The sequence below is a fragment of the Puma concolor genome, chromosome D1 (genome assembly GCF_028749965.1).
Source record: "Puma concolor isolate L17-30 chromosome D1, mPumCon1.1.hap2, whole genome shotgun sequence".
Taxonomy (NCBI): domain Eukaryota; kingdom Metazoa; phylum Chordata; class Mammalia; order Carnivora; family Felidae; genus Puma; species Puma concolor.
The window spans coordinates 59,944,902-59,965,041 of NC_141676.1; the positions used below are offsets into that span (position 1 = coordinate 59,944,902).

At 37.2% G+C, this 20,140-nt stretch overlaps 1 protein-coding gene across 1 annotated transcript in view; it reads left to right on the plus strand.

Annotated features, from left to right (window-relative positions):
- Positions 1 to 20,140, plus strand: part of UVRAG (UV radiation resistance associated) — a 299,395-nt gene that overhangs the window by 115,041 nt on the left and 164,214 nt on the right. The window contains exon 7 of the mRNA XM_086678352.1: positions 16,546 to 16,651. Coding sequence (XP_086534478.1) covers positions 16,546 to 16,651 — 106 coding nt within the window. The remainder of the gene's footprint in view (positions 1 to 16,545; positions 16,652 to 20,140) is intronic.

Below are 20,140 nucleotides of genomic sequence, written 5' to 3' on the forward strand. Positions count from 1 at the left end.
AGATCCTCACAGTTCTGTGGAATGACTTGAGCTTAGCTTGGGTGGTTTTTACTTGGGGCCTTTCAAGTAGTTGCAGTCAAATGGCAACAGTGGGCAGACTCAGCTGAAGATTCAGCTGGATTGGACATATGGACATTTCTGATGCCTTTAGTTGGGATGGCTGGACAGTGGAGAGTGGCCAGCCTTATCTCTGTCTTTTCCTCTAAGCAGCTTCTTCTCCACACGGCCAGCTTGGGCTTCCTCACATAAGGCATTCTCAGGGTAGTCAGATTTCTTAGCTGGAGGCTGGTTGCCTGCAGAAGGACTATTCAGAGACAGGGAATAGAAGTCTGTAGGCCAATTATTGGCTATGCCTAGAACTAGCACAGGGTCACTTCTGTATGTGGTATATTGTATACCGTATATTGTATTGTGTTTGACTGTGTCATAACAGTCTCAGGGCCTGCCTAGATTCAAGGAATAGAGAAATATATTCCACCTCTTGGTAGGGAAATACTAAAGCAACATTGCAGAAAACCGTGTAGGGTGGGAGATATTTTTGTGGCCATACACAGAAAATTTAATTTACCTCAGAGGGTATCTGTTATATGCTGACAGTTTACCATTGGATATCATGTATATTAGAGTTTTCTGATAGGTTCCTTTTATCAGGTAAGAATGTTTCTATGCATAGTAACTAAGGATTTTACTCAGTAATAGCCTAGCTTTTTTTCTTTGTTCTATTAATACAGTGAGCACACAGACTTACTGATGTTAAACCTTCTATATAATCCTGGGATAAATTTTGCTTGCTTATGATATATTTTTTAACACAGTACTAAGGTTAGATTTCCTAATGTTTTATTTAATATTTATTATTATTATTAATCAATTTAATTCTTTATAAATGAGGCAGGCATATAGTTTTTTTGTGTTCTTGTCCAAGTTAAAACTGGTAAGAGCTACTGTGAAGTGAGAGGCTCTCTGTATTTTCCCATGGTTTGAAACAATTTATATAATTTCTATTTAGGTGGTAGTTCTCACCCATAAAACTATCAGGGCCTATGCTCCCTCCACTTCCCTTTGATTATCTTTCTCATTTCTTTGTGGTTATTGATCTATTTATGTTTCAACCTCTTGTTGAAGCAACTTGGTAATTTATGGTTTTCTAGATAATCATTTACTTTTGCTAGGTTTTTTAGTTTGTTGGCATAAAGTTGGATGTAGTATTCCTTTTAATTTTTTAAAATCTTATTGTAGTTTGTCTCCTTTCTTGTTTCTAATTGTGAAGTACTTTTGTATGTGCTTCCTCAAGTATGTTTATTGTACAATGAATATATTTTAAATTAAACTTGCATTTTAGCACATGGATGGTATTATGAAAAAATCTGGGAATGATTTAGCCTGCTCTTATGCCAAATGTGGTTCCTCTTGCCTGAAATGAATTATTCGAGATGTAAATTGGAAATCTGAACAGTTGATTATTGTTCTATAACTGTTGCTTCATCAGTGTTGTTTGTTTTTGAGAGCACATCTTAGTTAGACCTGACACACTCATTATCACATGCTTTCACACCACCTAACTTTCCTCGGTAGAACTTTCCCACCCACGATGCTACCATTTACTTTTCCATGAGAGTGTTAATTTCATAAGTAGTAATAGTGTTCTCTCTTATTTGATGCCATTGCTGTGAGACTGTGTGTTCTTCTCAACTATGTGTATGGTCTAGACGGAGGAATGTAGAAGCAGGCTTTAGGGTAGATTTCTGGTCTTTTGGGAAACTATCATATTTAATAAACCCATCAACAAGTATTTGAGTGATTCCCATGTGTCCAAGACTGCTGTAGGTGCTGTGGAAATGCAAAAGATTTCTCAGGCATTTAAAGTCCACGGTAACTTGGCTCTGATCACCCTTCCTAGACTGCCTTTCATGACACTGCCCTCATGCTCTCTTTGCTTTAGCATACCACCCACTTCCTGTTCTGAGCATACAGTGCACTCTGCTCCTTTAAGGATTTTGAGAAGTTATTCCACGGCCCTAACTGGCTGTTCTCTTGTATACAGTTGTCCTACCTACCTTTCCTTTAAACAGAAGCTTAAATCCCTTCTCCTTTAGTGAACCATTCACAAGAACAAGTTGTCTCAGACTAATGTCTCCATTTTGGAAAGGTAATTAGATTTGTAGATCCAGGCAGTAACTCTAATAAGGTGTGTGACAGTTAGGTAATGAAACCTTTAGGACCAAAATGAAGAAGTATAAGCTAGATGATATTAAAAATAGGAAGATTTGTAACTGCTTAATGACTTACTATCAGTCTAGAGGGAAATTTTTTTTTAATTTTATTTTAATTTTTTGCTACTATGAACAATGCTGCTCTAAGCATTTGTGTCAAGTGTGTGTGTGTGTGTGTGTGTGTGTGTGTGTGTGTGTGTGTGTTTATTTTTGAAAGAGAGAGAGAGAATGGGAGACACAGAATCCGAAGCAGGCTCCAGGCTCTGAGCTGTCAGCACAGAGCCCGACACAGGGCTTGAACTCACAGACTGCGAGATCATGACCTGAGCCGACGTCAGACACTTAACTGACTGAGCCATCCAGGCGTCCCTAGAGGGAAATTTCTAATGTCATGACATAGGGCTCTGTTTTTTATCTAGTCTTGTTCAGCATGTCCATTCATTCAGTAATTTACTTGCCTGATGTTCACTGAATACTATATGTTGGAAACTGTGCAGTATGCTGGGGATACAATGGTGAATGGTTCTTCCCTTAAGGATATTACAATCTAAGCATTTGAACAGAGGTATAGAAAACATATGCAAAGTTAAAAAAAAAAAAAACTTAGAAAGCCAATGCAATGGTAATATGGAGCTTATAGAAATAGTAATTACTTTGTGTAACAGAATCAGTATATAAGAAGATCTCTAGGGACTGGAAGGTAGAATATATATTCAGCCCATCTTAAATTTCAAGATGAAATTTAGTTGGGGTAGAGATATAGCCTTATACTGTACTTGAGTCCCAAAACCAACTGTATGAGAAGAAGAAGGCATGACATATGGGCACAGCCTGAGCAAAAAAAGATGCAAAACTTTTAATCAGTAATCAAGTCAATGTTAATAATCAGTGGAACGTGATTGCCGGAAAAATTGGGACTATGTTGATAGACGTTTAGTATCTAGAATGAGAAACGATAGACCTTCTTTGTTCCAGGCAGACATATTTGAATTCCTTTGTACCTTTATAAAAACCACTCTTTAAGAGGAATTTGACAATCAGAAATTTGTATTCTAGTATTATGTGGTTTACAGACTTTAAAGAAATGTTCTCAAGGTAGTTTTCCAGGAATTTTTCTATGCTTGATACACATGAAAGAAAACATGAGTAAATTTGTCAGTCAACATTTCATACAATCTAAGGAAAACAGAATCAGAAGAAATCTTAAAATAGTTTTCTGTTATTTATTGAGTGTCTCCTGTGCTTTGAGGGTTTAAGTGTCCTGTGCTATGGGGCTCCTCCTTATTACTGAGGGAAAGAAGAAAAATAATAGGTATTGAAGGTCTGTACCAGGTACTGTGAAGACTCATATGAAGAGCAACAAACACTAATAAGATATAGTTCTGTGTTTTCAAGGCATATGGAATCCAGTGGTGGAGGGAAAGGCAGTAAATAGATTATTACAACATGATGTGAACTCTAGATAGAGCCATGCTTCCAGAGTTAAGAAGACCACAACTCAGATAAGGGTATAGCCTTACCAGATATTAACTATTAAATATTCCTGGGCTTTTACTTGAGTTTTTCCTCTTCTAGAGGAATTTCGGGGTCTGTTTGTACGGGGAAGAGGGAGAGAGAGAGAGAGATATCTCTTTATCTTCTTGTAAAGCTATTAATCCCATCAGATTTGGATCTCACCCTTATGACCTCACTGTTAACCTTAATTACTCCTAAAAGTCCAATCTCCATATACTGTCACTTTTGGGGTTAGGGCTTCAACATATAAATTTTACAGGGACAGGGGCGCCTGGGTGGCGCAGTCGGTTAAGCGTCCGACTTTAGCCAGGTCACGATCTCACGGTCCGTGAGTTCGAGCCCCGCGTCAGGCTCTGGGCTGATGGCTCAGAGCCTGGAGCCTGTTTCCGATTCTGTGTCTCCCTCTCTCTCTGCCCCTCCCCCGTTCATGCTCTGTCTCTGTCTGTCCCATAAATAAATGAAAAAAACGTTGAAAAAAAAAAAATTTTACAGGGACACAATTCAGTCTGTAGCACCAGGTTATCTCCTTTCTGATTAACTCAAAGTCAGTGGATTTAGGACTTTAATTATATCCTCCAAATACCTTCACCTTATAAAGTAGCATAATCTCAGGACTGATATTCTATCATATTCACAAGGCCTGCTAACATGCAAAGGGATACAAGGAGGCAGGAATCTTGGGGGGCATCTTAGAATTCTGCCTACCACAAAGGTAGAAAGCAGCAGCAGATTTAGATCAGGTATGAGGACCATTGTGAGTAGAATGATAGAAAGAACACACAACAACCTCGTGTGGTAGGAGCACTAAACTGGGACCTGTGTATTTGTCAGTTTCAACCAAACCAATGTATCTGAGAAAAAAAGGACTTTGGAAACTAAAAATTTATTTAACATGTAAAGTATTACTGATATTGAGGTGTGATGGGGAGCTGATGGCAAGACTAGCTTAGGAATGATAGGTTTATGGGTAGAAGGTCGGTAGCAGTGAAGACCCCTGGGCTTTGGAGTTAGACAGACCTGGTTTTGAATTCTGATTCTGGCTCTTACTAGCTTCTCACGTGTAGAGTGACAATGTATGTAGTTTATGGATTGTTATGATGGTTAAATAGAATATTACATTTCAGGTTTTTAGCCCAGTGCCTGCCACATAGTAAGCACTAAATAAATGTTTGTTCAGTTATTTATGAAATATATACTATGTGCCAGACACTCATTTTGGCCCCCAGGGTTGTAAGAAATATTAATATTATTGTGCCTGAACTAGATTTTATTTGACTTTGAATTTCTAGGCCAAAACAATTGAGTTTTAATCTGTATATAAATAGCTACGTTTATACATTCCATAGTATCAAGCAAAGAGTAACATCTAATCATAGAATTTCAGAATTTGTGATCACTTGGTTTTACATATGGTCCTGGTTTTTCTGTGTAAAGAGCTCTAATTTGCCTGTAGTCATCCTTGGTATTATCATTTTTTAATGTTCATTTATTTATTGGGGGGGGGGGGAGAGAGAACATACATGTGTGCATGAGAGTCGGAGAGGGACAGAGAGAATCCCCAGTAGGCTCTGTGCTCTCAGTGCAGAGCCTGACACAGGGCTTGATCTCACACACTGTGAAATCATGAGCCAAAATCAAGAGCTGGGGTGCCACCCACGCATGCCCATTTTAGTTACTGAGACGCTAAAGAGTTGGAAGGTCTCCTGGACCCCATTTCATTGTTTTGATTTTTTATTTATTTTTTTTTTTAATTTTTTTTTTCAACGTTTATTTATTTTTGGGACAGAGAGAGACAGAGCATGAATGGGGGAGGGGCAGAGAGAGAGGGAGACACAGAATCGGAAACAGGCTCCAGGCTCCGAGCCATCAGCCCAGAGCCTGACGCGGAGCTCGAACTCACGGACCGCGAGATCGTGACCTGGCTGAAGTCGGACGCCTAACCGACTGCGCCACCCAGGCGCCCCTTGATTTTTTATAGTACACTACTGAAAAGTGTTTTGGGAAGAGTATTCCCATGGCAGTGTCCCAAATGGATTAAGGAGGGCAGAGATTGGAAAGAGGGAGGGAGGCCTTTTTTTTTTTAATGCCGAACTGGGGTGCCTATAGTGGGAATAATGAAAAGGACATAACGGCGATAAGAACATTGGGGAAGAATCAATAGATTTAGATACCGAATAGAGAGGTGAGGCAGCAGAAAAGCAAGTACTAGTGTAATGTGATTTCGCTGCCAGTTAACACTTCCAGAGCTCTGTGGTGATTCATGACCATCATGGTGTCTAGATTTCTTTGACTAGAATTCTAAAAAGAAGAAGTTTTGAAATTGTATTGAGTGTGGAAAAAATTACAGGTCACAGCCTTACCAGTCACCAGAAATGCACTTTATCATCAATGGAAGGTGCTATAAACATGATTAGAAGCACGTATATGCTAACTGTCTTCAGGTGTATTACATAATGATAGGAATTCTGTAGACAATCAACCTTTAGCTGTTAGCCTAGGATATCTAAAACATTTGTGTCTGTAGAGATGAAGAAAAGAAAAGTGGTTAGGTAGGTATAGCTGCATTAGATAGCACTAATCTTTTAAGTTACAGGTTTGTAGATTGTAATATTTCTAGTTGTCTCTAAGGGAATATAATCGTGGGTATGCATCAGAGCCTCTGTAATTGCAGTGTAAACATGAACTGGTTTATCTCTGTTAGTCTGTGAGAAGTAAGTGGAGTGCTGGATGGACCCTGTTGCTGGTTGGAGCAAAGTCTTCAGTCTCTGTATCCTGTTTGTCCTCTTTCACTCGGAAGATGTTGGCAGGTTGCAACACGCATAACGATGTATGTGAGATCAAGCTGTGGGTATAGCTCTATAAGGCAAGCAAGCATTCTGGAGACTGTTTGGGCAGATAAACTGCAATGACTACTGACCAAATGACAGGGTTACCTTTGGTACAAAGGAGAGAGTGGAATTGAGAAGAACAAGAGTAGAAACTGAAAAACCAGTCAGGAGGGTATTAGCTAGATGAAGGTTGATGGTGACAGAGGACTTGGAGAAAGGTGAACAGAGTTGAAATGGCTTTAATCAAGTCCTTGTTGGCTAAATCTGTAGATGCCATCTAAGCCTTAGGTTACTTGATGTTATGATAGTGATCAGTCTTCCCCGAGGTGTTCTGTTCCTTTGACTGTTGTAACACCAACTCTCCCAGCTGTCCTATTTATCTAGATATTCTGGGTCAGAATTTTTTGCAGCTTTTTATTTATTTTTTCTAATCCCTTAAAGATTGATGTTCCTCGGGATTCTGTTCTAGGCTCTGTTCTCTTTCATTCTCACAGTCTTCCAGAATGATCTCATTCACTCTCATAGCGTTAATAACCATCTGTGTGCTAATGATTGCCACATTTTTGTCTGTGGCCAAGATCTGTCTCCTAAGCTCCAGATCCTTATATTCAAGTAATATTCAACACCTCCTCTTGGATATTGCACAGGCACCTCAAAGAAAGTAGAATTTCTTTCAAACTGCTCATTCTGTATTCCCCATCTCAATAAATAACATCACCATTTCCTGATTCCCCAAGCCGTATACCAACTATCATTTTTTTTACTTTTTCCTTTGCGGTATAATCTATATACAATAAAATGCAGAGAATTTAAGCGTACAGTCTGATGAGTTTTGACAAATGTACACACCCACGTTGTCATCATTCAGTCATGTTATAGAGTATATTTTCTTGTCCAGAAAGTTCCTTTATACCCCTTTGCCAATCGTTCTTACACATTCACTCCCACCACTGGCTGAGTTAAACCCTTTTCTTATTGCCTCTTCATTATTAGCTTTTCCTGTTCTTAAACTTCTTTTAAATGGAATCATATGGTGTACTCTTTGGTTTCTGACTTTTTTTATTCAACATACAATTCCTGAAATTTATCCATATTGTTGTATAGATCAGCAGTTTATTTTACTGCTGAGTGGTATTTCTGTGCATATTACCACAACTTACTTATGCATTATCTTGTTGATGAACATTTGAGTTGTTTCTACTTTTTGGCTGTTCTGAATAAAGCTGCTAAGAAATATCCTTACAAAAGTCTTACAATGTTGGGACGCCTGGGTCGCTCAGTCGGTTGGGCATCCAACTTCGGCTTAGGTCATGATCTCGTGGTCCTTGAGTTTAAACCCGTCAGGCCTGTGCTGACAGCTCCGAGCCTGGTGCCTGCTTCTGATTCTGTGTCTCCCTCTCTGCCACTCCCCCTGCTCACTCACTCACTCACTCACACACTTTTTCTCTCAAAAATAAATAAACATTAAAAAAATTTAAAAAAGAAAACAAACGTCTTACAGTGTATCTGGGAGTGGGGTTACCTTCTCATATACTAGGTGTGTATTTAATTGATTAGAAATTGCCAGTTCTCCAAGGCAGTTATACAGTTTTACAGTCCTACTAGAAATGTTTGAAACTCCCAGCTTTTCTACTCCTTGCCATCATTTGGTATCATCAGTTTTGTACATTCTAGCCATTATAGTGGGCTTCTACTGGCATATCAGTTTTTTATTTAAATTTTATTTTAATTTAGAGAGAGAGTGCAAACAGAAGGGGGAGAAAGAGAGAGAGAGAGAGACAGAGAGAGAGAGACAGAGAGAGAGAGAGGGAATATCCCAAGCAGGTCCCATGCTCAGTGCAGAGCCTGATGTGGCACTCGATCCCATGACCTAGGTACGTGACCTGAGCCAAAATCAAGAGTCAGATGCCCAACCAACTGAGCCACCCAGGCACCCCGATTTTAATTTTAATTTTTAATTCCGTGATGACTAGTGAAACACCATTTCATGTTTGTTGGCCATTCTTACATCCTTTGTGAAGTGTTTGTTCAAATATTTTGATAATATTTATTGGGTTGTTTGTTTATTGTTGATTTGTAGGAATTTTTTGTGTATTATGGATACAAGTCCTTGGTCAAACTATATCTGTATGTTTGTATCTATATCTATGTTTATATCTATGTATCTATCTATTGAGCATTTTTTTTACTACTCTGTGTCTTGATTTTTCATTTTCTCAATAATGCCTGGTAAAGAGTAGAAGTTTCAAATTTTGCTAAAATATATTAGGTTTTTATTTTATGGATGGTGCCTTTTGTTTCCTGTTTAGGAAATCTTTGCCTAAACCAAGGTCATGAATATATTTTTCTACATGTTATTCTAGAATCTTTATAGTTTGAGGTTTTACATTTAGTCTTTGCTCTATATCAATTTCACTTTTGTGTATGATGTGAGGTAGAGATTGAGGTTTAGTTTTTCCGTGTCGCTATCCAATTATTTCAGTGTCATTTGTTGACACAGCTTGTCTTTCCCTAATCAAAAAGTAAATTGATAAAAATGCTGGGGCACCTGGGGGGCTCAGTCGGTTGAGCCTCCGACTTCAGCTCAGGTCATGATCTCACAGCTTGTGAATTCGAGCCCCGCGTCAGACTCTGTGCTGACAGCTAGGAGCCTGGAGCCTGCTTCAGATTCTGTGCCTCCCTCTCTCTCTGCCCCAACCCACTCGCATTCTGTCTCTGTCTCTCTCAAAAATAAATAAACATTAAAAAATTAAAAAATAGGGGCGCCTGGGTGGCTCAGTCGGTTAAGCGTCCGACTTCAGCCAGGTCACGATCTCGCGGTCCGTGAGTTCGAGCCCCGTGTCGGGCTCTGGGCTGATGGCTCGGAGCCTGGAGCCTGTTTCCGATTCTGTGTCTCCCTCTCTCTCTGACCCTCCCCCGTTCATGCTCTGTCTCTCCCTGTCTCAAAAATAAAAAATAAAAAAAAAAAAACGTTAAAAAAAATTAAAAAATAAAGAAAAATGCTGATCATCATCTAAAAAAAAAGTAAATTGATTTTTATATAATGGGTCAATTTCTGTAATCTGAATTCTAGTTCATTGATCTGTTTGTTTAGACTTCTACAATACTACTGCTTTATAAACTAGAGCTTTGTGAGAGGTCATAAAATCTGGTAGTGTAAGCTCCAACTTTGTTTCTTTTTTCAACACTTTCTTGACTATCCTAGGATTTTTATATTTTTGTATCAATTTTAAAATCACCTTGTCAGTTGAAAAAAAAAAAAAAAGACTGCAAGGCTTTGGTTGGGATTGCATTGTTGACTCTATAGATTAATTTAGGGGAGACTAACAATACTGAGTCTTGTAACCCGTGTGATTGTTATATGTCTCCATTAGTTAGGTGTTTTTCTCAGGAGTGTTTTACAGTTTTCAGTGCACAGGTCTTTCACATCTTCCATTAGACTTACCTAGTTATTTGTTGATAATGATATTAAAAATACCATTAAATTTTTGTATATTAATCTGGAATCTTGCAATCTTGCTAAAATTATCAGTTTAATTACAGATTCTTTGGCTTTTTATATGTGTACAATTATTGCATCCATGAAGAGACGTTTTTGCTTCTTCCTTTCCTAGATTTATGATTTTTTTAAATTGCCTTATTGCAATGGTTTGGACCTTGATTACAGTGTTGAATTAGAGTGGTGAAAAGCGGGTATCTCTCCTTGGTCCTGTTCTTAAGTATAACATTAGCTTAGATGTTTTTTGTGTAAGTTCCATTTTTGCATTAGCTGTAGATTTTTTAAATAAATTCTTCACCAGAGGAAACTCTCTTTTTTCCTTAGTTTGTTGAAGGTTTTTTTTGTTTTTAATCATTAACAGGTATTGAATTGTATCGAGTGCTTTTTGGGCGGCATCTTCTGAGATAGCCATATGATTTTTCTTCATTATTTTTGTCACTGTTGGTTTTCAAATGGTAAACTAACCTTGTACTCTTCAGATAAACCTATACGATCAAGATGTGTCTTACCCTTTTCATACATTGCTAGAGTGGATTTGCTAACTTTTTGTTAATGATTTTTTCAGTTATGTTCATGTGTGAGTTTTGTCTGTAATTTTCTCTTCTTGTCATCTTCTTGTCATGTTTTGGTATGAGGGTTATACTGGCCTCATAAAATAAATTGAAAAGTGTTTCTTCTTCTTTGAAAGATTTTGTTAAAACTAGTATAGCACGGAGGGGCTGGGGGTGCCTGGGTAGCTCAGTCGGGTAAGCATCCGACTCTTGGTTTTGGCTCAAGTCATGATCTCATGGTTCATGAATTCAAGCCCCACATTGGGCTCTGCACTGCATGTGGAGCCTGCTTGGGATTCGCTCGCTCTCCCGCTCTCTCTGTCTCCAAAAAACAAAGCAAAGCAAAGCAAAACAAAAAAACAAAACAAAACAAAACAAAACAAAACCCATTGTATAACCCCAGTGAAGCCATCTGAACCTAGAGCTTTCTACTTGAGAGTGGTTTTAATTACAAGCTTAGTTTATTTAATTGATAATGGCAATTCAGTTTTTCTAATTTATTTGTTTTGTAAACTTGTGATTTTTTTAAAGCAATTTGACTACGTCATCTAAGTTTTCATATTTATTGGCATATTGCTCATAATTTCCATTAATTCTCCTTTGAATGTCTGTAAGATCTAGTGATGTCTTTGCTGGTATTCTTGATGTTGGTAATTTGTTTTCAGGCATCATTTTTTATTACTCCTTCTTTCTCACTTTTCACGTCTACACTATCCCTCCTGTTACTATTTTAATTTAGAAAGATGCCTAAACTTTTCCTAGGAAGGCTGTAATAACCACACACTAGCCTTCCTGTTTCCAGCCTTGTTTCTGTGTCCCATTTACCTTATTACAGGAAGAAAGATCTTTCTAAAGTGCAAATGTAATTAAATCTTTTCCAGCTTAAAACTTTGTTTCCCACTACCCTCAGAAAAATAATCGGCGCTCTTTCATATGGAATGCAAAGCCATCAACGATAATGTCTGTGTCTCTCAATAGATTCCTGTGTTTTCTTATATTTCCTTTGCCCTTTGTGTCTCTTCATGCAGGCCACAGGGAACTATGCTGCCTTTCTAGGTGTTCTAATTGGTCCTTCTTCACCTTAAAATGGAATGCAGCATTTCAGATGTGATATGATCAGCACTAAGTAAACAAAAATGGTCTCCTAACTTCTCCTTTACTGAAATTGATTGTTAATATTTTGGTTGTTGTGGTCTCGGTATTTATTATTTATTTGTTATAATGCCTTTCATTCAGTAGATTTTTACATTCACAACACTATCTAACCCCAAAACATTATTTTAAAGCCCAGTTTCAATCTTACTGTTATCTCAAAGCATATTAATAGGGATGCATTTATTTGCTCTAACTAGAATACCTATCAGATAGTTACTTAGTCCCTCCTCCTCATACCTGTGATAATGAATTTATTTCAGCTTGGCAGTATTAGTGTTGGTATTGACCTGTCACCAGATGACCAGATGATATGTATTTCGGTCTTTATAGTATTATTTCATAGTTTGCAAAATCAAGATGCATTCCTCTGAAACTGGCTAGCTGGTTTGGAAGTAAAGCAGTTGTTTCTTTTCTTGTCAGTCCTTCATCTCCTCACCCCCAGGGGAATCAGGATGCCCCACATTATGTTTAAAAGCCTAAACACATCAAACTTTTGTTCTTCTGTTGGATTTGAAAGGGGGACATTATTAGCTCTGTCTTGATGTAGCAGGGGCTCTGAAAGTCTATTTGGATAACACTGAAGATTGGAGGAAATGTGACTCTGTCTGTATGTTTTAAGCCCCTAAGGTAAGATCAGAAAGCGTCTGGGGCAGTGAGAGCCAAATAGTTGAAGTCATACATTAATTATGGTCATGAATCATTTTTATTTTTAAAGTCTTTACCATTTGACAAGGTTGTTTGCATAGTACCAGTGAGTTTCAGGCAGCGTTTTCCCCCTTTTAAAGTAACAGGCTATTTTGTTGATTTCTGCTCTGAATTGATAATGCCTATTATTATCAGAATTCTGATAACATTTTTAGTAAAAATTGCACATTTCCTTACCTAAGTGAGTGGTCTTTATTTGATTTTTGTTTTGAATATAATATTTAAAAATTTTAAATACAGAAAACTATCTCCTTAATATCTCAATCCCCCACTGATATCAGTAAAAAATAATCACATCTTAGGACTGAGCTTTTATATTCAGGAGTTAGTTGCCGTTCAGTTCGCAAATATATACTGAGTGCCTCCTTTGTGCCACATCCTGTGCTAAGCACTGGGAATGTATTTGAAAATGAGAGGTCCCCCCCGCCCCGAAAGATCTAATAAGGAAATAAACAGTTGCTATAAAATATAGTTCTGTAATCTTTGTTAGTGGTATTTATATACATGATGCTGCAGATTTCTATAGAAAGGAGTGCCTGTACCTGTCTGGAATAGTTCAGAAAGGTCTTTGAAGAAGAGGTTGTGTTTGAGCTGCCTCTTTAATGGACTCAAGACTTTCCTTATCTGTTAAGAGGTAGGGAAGACTTACAGGCGGATAGGTCAGCTCACTCAAAGTTACAAACAAGAAATGGTGTGGTGTGTTTAGGGAATTGTCGGTGGTTTGGTTTTGTTGGAACTGAGCTCGCAAGGTAAGGAATATCAGGAAATAATGCTGCAGATGTTTGCTGGGACCGCATTACAAGGGGCCTTTCCTTGCTTTTAAATTTCTTTAGAGCAAACTTTGTAAGAGAGTATTACTATCAGAAGAGTGTATACACATACACTCCCAGAGCAAGAGGCAATAGGATGGAATATAACCTCTATTGGAGGAGCTTTGAGGAAGTTGCTTGTATAACCGATCTTATTAGCAACCTAGCACTAATAAGAGTTGCTCCTTTAGATGATCTAAGAAATCCTCAATAACTGTCAGGCAGTTTCTGAAAGTGCAAAATACGTCATGAATATTTTTAGTGCATAGTGTCATCATCATCATAATGTTGGCAGAGGTATTGATGCCATCAAATCCCTAATGAAATTAACCTTGTATATAGGATATCTTTCAGATTGGGATTGTTGAGTAATTTTTAAAAACTGAGGTAAAACTTGCATACAGTAAAATGTGTAGATCTTAAGTTTAAATTCCGTGTATAACTGTGTACCCTCATCCCAGTAAAGATATATAGGATATTTCCATCACCTCAGAAAGTTACTTTGCCCCACCCCCACCCCCGTTCTCTACCAGTCAATTCCACCCCACATGGACAACCAGCGACTCTTGATTTCTGTCACTATGGATTGCTTTTACCTGTTCTTGAACTATGTATAAATGGAGTCATACAGTATACTTTTTGTTACTGGCTTTTTCACTCAACATCATTGTTGTTGACATTCATTCATATTGTTGTGTATATATCAATGGTGTGTTCCTTTTTATTGATGAGTGGAATTTCATGATTATACCTCAATTTGTTAATTGATTCTCCTGTTTGATGGACATTTGCATTGTTTTCTATGAATATTCTTATACAAATCATTGTGTAGACATACGTTTTTATATTTCTTGAGTAAATGCTTAGGAGTAGAAATACTGGGCCATAGGTTAGATGGCTGTTAAACTTTATTAGAAACTATTTTCCAAATGATAGTACTCTTTTACACTTTGCCAGCAATGGATGCAAGTTCCAGTTGCTCCACATCCTTGTTAGTAATAGATGTTGTCATTTAAATTTTTTTTAGCGTTTATTTATTTTTGAGAAAGATACAAAGAGCATGAGTGGGGAAGGGGCAGAGAGAGAGGGAGACACAGAATCCCAAGCAGGCTCCAGGCTATGGGCTGTCAGCACAGAGCCCAGTGCAGGGTGAGATCATGACCTGAGCTGAAGTTGGACACCTAACCGACTGAGCCACCCAGGCGCCCCAATGTTCATTTTAATTTTAGCTATTCTAATAGATGTGGAATGTATCTTGTTGTGATTTTAATTTGCATTTTTATGATGACTAAGATGTTGAATACCTTTTCTTGTACTTTTTGGCCGCTCTTGTATCACCTTTTGTGAAGCATTTTACTTTTTTGCCCATTTTTAACTGGATTGTCTCTTTGTGACTGATTTATAAGAGTTTTTTATGTACTCCAGACGCAGTCCTTGGTCAGATAGATGTTTTGCAAGTATTTTCTCTCACTCTGTGGACTGCTTATCATTTCTTAATGGCATCTTTAGACAAACAGACATTTTTTATTATTGTGAAGTCCAATTTATCTATTTTTAATTTTATGGTTAGTGCTTTTCATGCCTTATCTATGAAATCTTTACCTCTTCTAAGGTTGTGAGAGATTCTCTATGTTTCTTCTACAAGTTTATGATTTTAGTTTTTATGTTTACTATGCTCTCCTTGAATTAATCTTTTGAATGTGCTGTGAGGTAGGGAATGAAATTAATTTTCCCCCTATGTTTGTCCAATGTTCCAGCACCATTTGTTTTAAAAAATTTCTTTTCTCCGTTAATTTGCCTGGATTCCTTTGTCCAAAATCAATTGGCCATATATGGGTAGCTCTATATCTTTATATATAATCTTTATGCTGTTCCATTGATCTATTTTTTGATCCTTATGCCAGTAGCATATTGTTTTGATTGTATAGTTTTATTTTTTTTAAGTTTATCTTGGTTTATCTCTTCTAGATTCTTTGTTTTTCTGTATAGATTATAGTAGCAATACGCTTCTTAATTTCTTCCAAAGAACCAAAGCCTGTTGAGATTGTGAAACTATTGACCCATATATAGAAATATCACTGAATTTTTTTGTATGTTGACCTTGTATCCTGTGACCTTATTAGCTCTAGTAGTTGTTTTGTAGATTTCTAATGATTCTCTATATGAAAATCATGTCATCTAAAAATACAGTTTGACCATTTTTAATATGTATGTGTATAAGAAATATATAAGCTATATTTGAAGACCAAGAGACAAAGAAAAACACAAACCCATAATGTAAGCAAAAAAGAAAAATAGTTTCTGATTTTTTTCAATGTTCCTTGTTTCAAAGTGGCTGCTGCTTTAAATTAGTCTTTTTAACTGGGATTATTGTTAATTCTTTTTTTCTTTGTGGATACCCATAAGTAATATTCAGGTTTGTCATCATCGATGTTCTCCTGGTGACTTTAGCAATCCACTTAATTTCCTTGGGCGTCAGTTTTCACATTTTTTTTTTTTCAACGTTTATTTATTTTTGGGATAGAGAGAGACAGAGCATGAACGGGGGAGGGGCAGAGAGAGAGGGAGACACAGAATCGGAAACAGGCTTCAGGCCCTGAGCCATCAGCCCAGAGCCCGACGCGGGGCTTGAACTCACGGACCGCGAGATCGTGACCTGGCTGAAGTCGGACGCTTAACCGACTGCGCCACCCAGGCGCCCCAGTTTTCACATTTTTAACATGATGGGATTCAACTAGATTATTTTCTCTCTAAAGTGTCTTCCAGACTCCTGTGAGTTCACCGTTTTAACTCTCAATATATCAGAGGCAGGCAGGCATAGAAAGGGTGTTTTTTTTTTTAAGTTTCTTTACTTATTGTATTATTCCTCCGTGTGCACGCAAGTGGGGAAGGGACAGAGAGAGAGGGGGAGAGAGAAGGAGAGAGAGAATCCCAAGTGGGCTCCATGCTGACAGCACAGACTTGGGGCTTGATCTCCTGAACCATGAGATCATGACCTGAGCTGAAATTAAGAGTTGGATGTTTAACTGACTGAGCCACCTAGATGCCCTGAAAGGGTGTTTTAAGGGCACATTGTAATTCCTGTTATTTCATTACAGATATGCTAGGGAATTATGAAATGATCAGTTTGAGTTCATTACTAATTCTTTTTATCCTGGAAGGTTTGTCCTCATTTTGTTCCATTAATGTCTCTTGTTTGTTCCATTTATGTCTCTGTGTTGAGAGTTTATAGTTAACTCACTTGAATTTTTCTCTAACTTTTATTTCTAGGCTTCATAGAGCCCAGTGTGCGATTAAACAGACTCAGGTAACTGTTCAGAAAATTGGAAAGGAAATTGAAGAAAAGCTAAGACTCACATCTACAAGCAATGAGTTGGTAGGTTTATATATATATATTTATTGTTTAGACTCCTTGATTGCTGAATGTTGATCATCATATTCTTCTTGTGTTAATTAATTTTTTTCCAAAAAGCTTTATTTAGGTATTTTTTCTTTTAATGTTTCACTGAGACTTATGTTGGCATTTAAATATTGGAAAACACTTTCCCATCTCTTAATGGAACATGCAAAAAAAAAAAAAGGACCTGCCTTTTCTGCTAGATGAAACTTTAGATGACATACAATTACTTAGAAAATAATTAAAAGCTATTTTATTAATGTCTTACTAATGTGAACTCTAGACACAGACTATAGTGAATGGGAAATAGCTGCCAAAAGAAAAAACAAAAACCTTTAGGGACTAATCTCTGCTTAAAAGATGAACTTAAAATTATTTGGAGTAAACTTAATAGGCTGGTTTATGGACAGTGTTCTCTTTGGGGAAAGATTCCTTTGATGAGGCATTTCCAAAGAAATAGAAATTCCAACCCAAATGGACAGATTCAAGATATTAGTGTAATTTGGGGTTGCTCTAGACTCTTTTCTAAATTAGTTATTTTTAAAAATACTAATTTTGGAATAAAGATTCTATCTTTGAGCAGAATAGTGGGTATAACTAATAAATTGAACTTTTCTCGAAATGAAACCCCATGGCTATGGACAGCTTTTGATGATATCTGTGCTCAAATTAAGTCCTAACTAAAAAACTTTGAGTTGTTTTTTTGTTTTGTTTTGTTTTGTTTTTACTAACTCATTTTCACAGAGAGGCAGTATCTTCCAGTTGTCATTTATAGCGTATCAACTTAGGAAAAGACCTTTTTATCTCCAAACAAAAGTTCCATATCATCTTCAAGATTTGCCCAAGATAATAGTTTAATAGATGAATTATAGAAAAGCGATGCAATTAACCACTTACACGGACCTCCTGTCTCATGGACTTTGAAGTTAATGGATGATACTGTATTTAAACTATACGAAATTGCTGATTTTGACCTATAAATGGCAGTTTCATATAATTCAACCTAACATATAAAATGACTAGTGCTGTACCTGGCACATAGCAGGCACACAAAATATGGCAGCTGCAATAACTATAGTAGTAATATTTATTCATATGACTTTTCTTGCCTATGGAAAATCTTCCATTTTGGAGAAGCTGTTAAACCATGTCTTTCTTGTTTTAACTTAGGCTCAGTCAAGGAAGAAATTCCAGACCACAAACATATTGGAAAAGGAGAAAAAACCAGATAATTTTAATCCTTTCTGTAGTGTACAGAAATGCCACATTTTTAGAACCTTTGTCTGAGGAGAAATTGCTAGGGTTTTTTTCTTTCTTTCTTATTTTCGTCTCCCCAAGGCAAGACTGGGAAATTACTTATTCCATTAAATGACAGCATATGTTTTGTCTCAGTATGAAAAAATGTATGTTTAATCCTATTTTTCTAAAATATAAGTGGTGACACATAGAGCAAGGTGATAGAATGTGTGAGTTTAAAGAGGTCAGGTTCAGAGGTTCACTTTGTGTTTTTACGCTGCCTGGTCAACATAGAAGAGAATCATTGATTTTTGAACTAAAAGTGAACCTAGAAATCATCTACTTCCTGTATAACCCCACTAAAGCCAACCTTCCTCAGCACACTCAACCCCCTTCCCCATTTTATTTTTCTCCTATTATTACCCCTTAACATGCTATATACTTTGCATATGTACTTTGTCTGTCTCTCCAAACTCTACGAGGGTAGGGATTTTTGTCTGTTTTTCTTCACTGCTGTATTCACCATGTCTAGAAAAGTGACACATAGTAAGTGCTCAATAAATATGGAATTTAGGAATGAATCTAGCATGTTAAATAACAAAATTCAGCCAAGAAAATTTGAATTTCTATGTGGCTTTTTCAAATGACACAGGAATCAATTGGGCAATACCTTATCTAGCAAGTTAAATTGTACAAAATGGAAGGTTTTTATAGAAGGAGGGTGGGGCGAGAAAGTTATTAGCAAAAGAAGAGGATTGTTCCAGGCAAGGCCTGCCTCCTTGGGGGAAAAGCCAAGAGTCTTATCATGCAGATGCCTCATCTTTTTTGTGGGGATACAGAGGGCCTAAGGGTCAGACTCATTGGCAAAGACTGAAAAAATCCTAGCTGGCCATTTCCAGAGGAGGTTGAAATGCAGTTAGATTTCATAGTATGTACCAGTTTGGGAACTCCATCTAAGTGACACCATTCTGGGCCTGAAAATTTTCTTTCTTTTTTGTGAGCAAGCATACTCTCCTCCATACTACAGGATGGAGAATGAGGCCTGAAGGCAGGAAGCAACTTTCCCATAATCATTTCACAAGTAGAGGCAAATTTTGGTTTACTTGTCTTCTTTCGGGCAGTAATGCCATGTACTTGTTAATTTTCTACTTTGAGATTCACCTGTAGCAAATTAGAAACTTTACTGTTACCTTTTTTCCTCATTCCCTTTCTAAATCCCCAAGGTCATCATACTCCAACCCAGACAGTTTCAATTTTTAAGAATTGACTTTAATTTTAGCCTAAGTATAGTCAGTCAGAAGGTGTATTTGATGCTGAAAGAAATCAGATTACTTTGGGGGTCCCTGGGTGGCTCATTCGGTTAAGCATCCGACCTCGGCTCAGGTCATGACCTCACAGTTCGTGGGTTTGAGCCCCTCATCGGGCTCTGTGCTGACAGTTCAGAGCCTGGAACCTGCTTCAGACAGAGCCTGGAACCTGCTTCAGATTCTGTGTCTCCCTCTTTCTCTCTGCCCCTCCCCGACTAGTGCTCTGTCTCTCTCTGTCTTTCAAAAATAAATAATTGTTAAAAAACAGTAAAAAAAAAAAAGAAATCAGAGTACTTTGTAAGATCAAGTATAACTTTCTCTGTTATAAGAACTTGAGTTCATACTTGATGGCTTTTAAAAGATTTAGCATCTTCTCAAACTACATCAATGGCCAACGTATCTTTTTGACATTTATTTGTTTCTTATGAAATTTCTACTGTTGTCATCTTGAACTTTGCTCATATGTTTTGGATTTTGTCAAATGCCTTTCCTATATCCATTGATAATTGTATTTTTGTTTTTCTGTTTTCTCATATCATGGTGGTGAAATACATTGATGTTTGAATGTTAATCCAACTTTGCATTCCTGGGAAAAGCCCCTCTTGTTCATGAGGAAATATTTTTTATATGTATTGCCAGATTCAATTTGCTAAAATATTTAAAGGATTTTTGCGTCTCCATTCATTAAGGATATTGGTCTGGTCTGTAGTTTGTTTTCTTAGAATCTCTTTGTCTGGTTTTGTTGTCAGGGTGATGTTGGCTACAACCCAGTGAGTTGGGAGGTGCTTTTTCTTCTGTTTTCTGGAAGAATAGGTATAGAATTGGAATTATTTTTTAAGTGTATGGTAGAATTTACCAGTGAAGCTATCTGGACATGGAATTTTCTTTGTGTGTTTTGAACTAGGAATTTAGTTCTTTCATATTT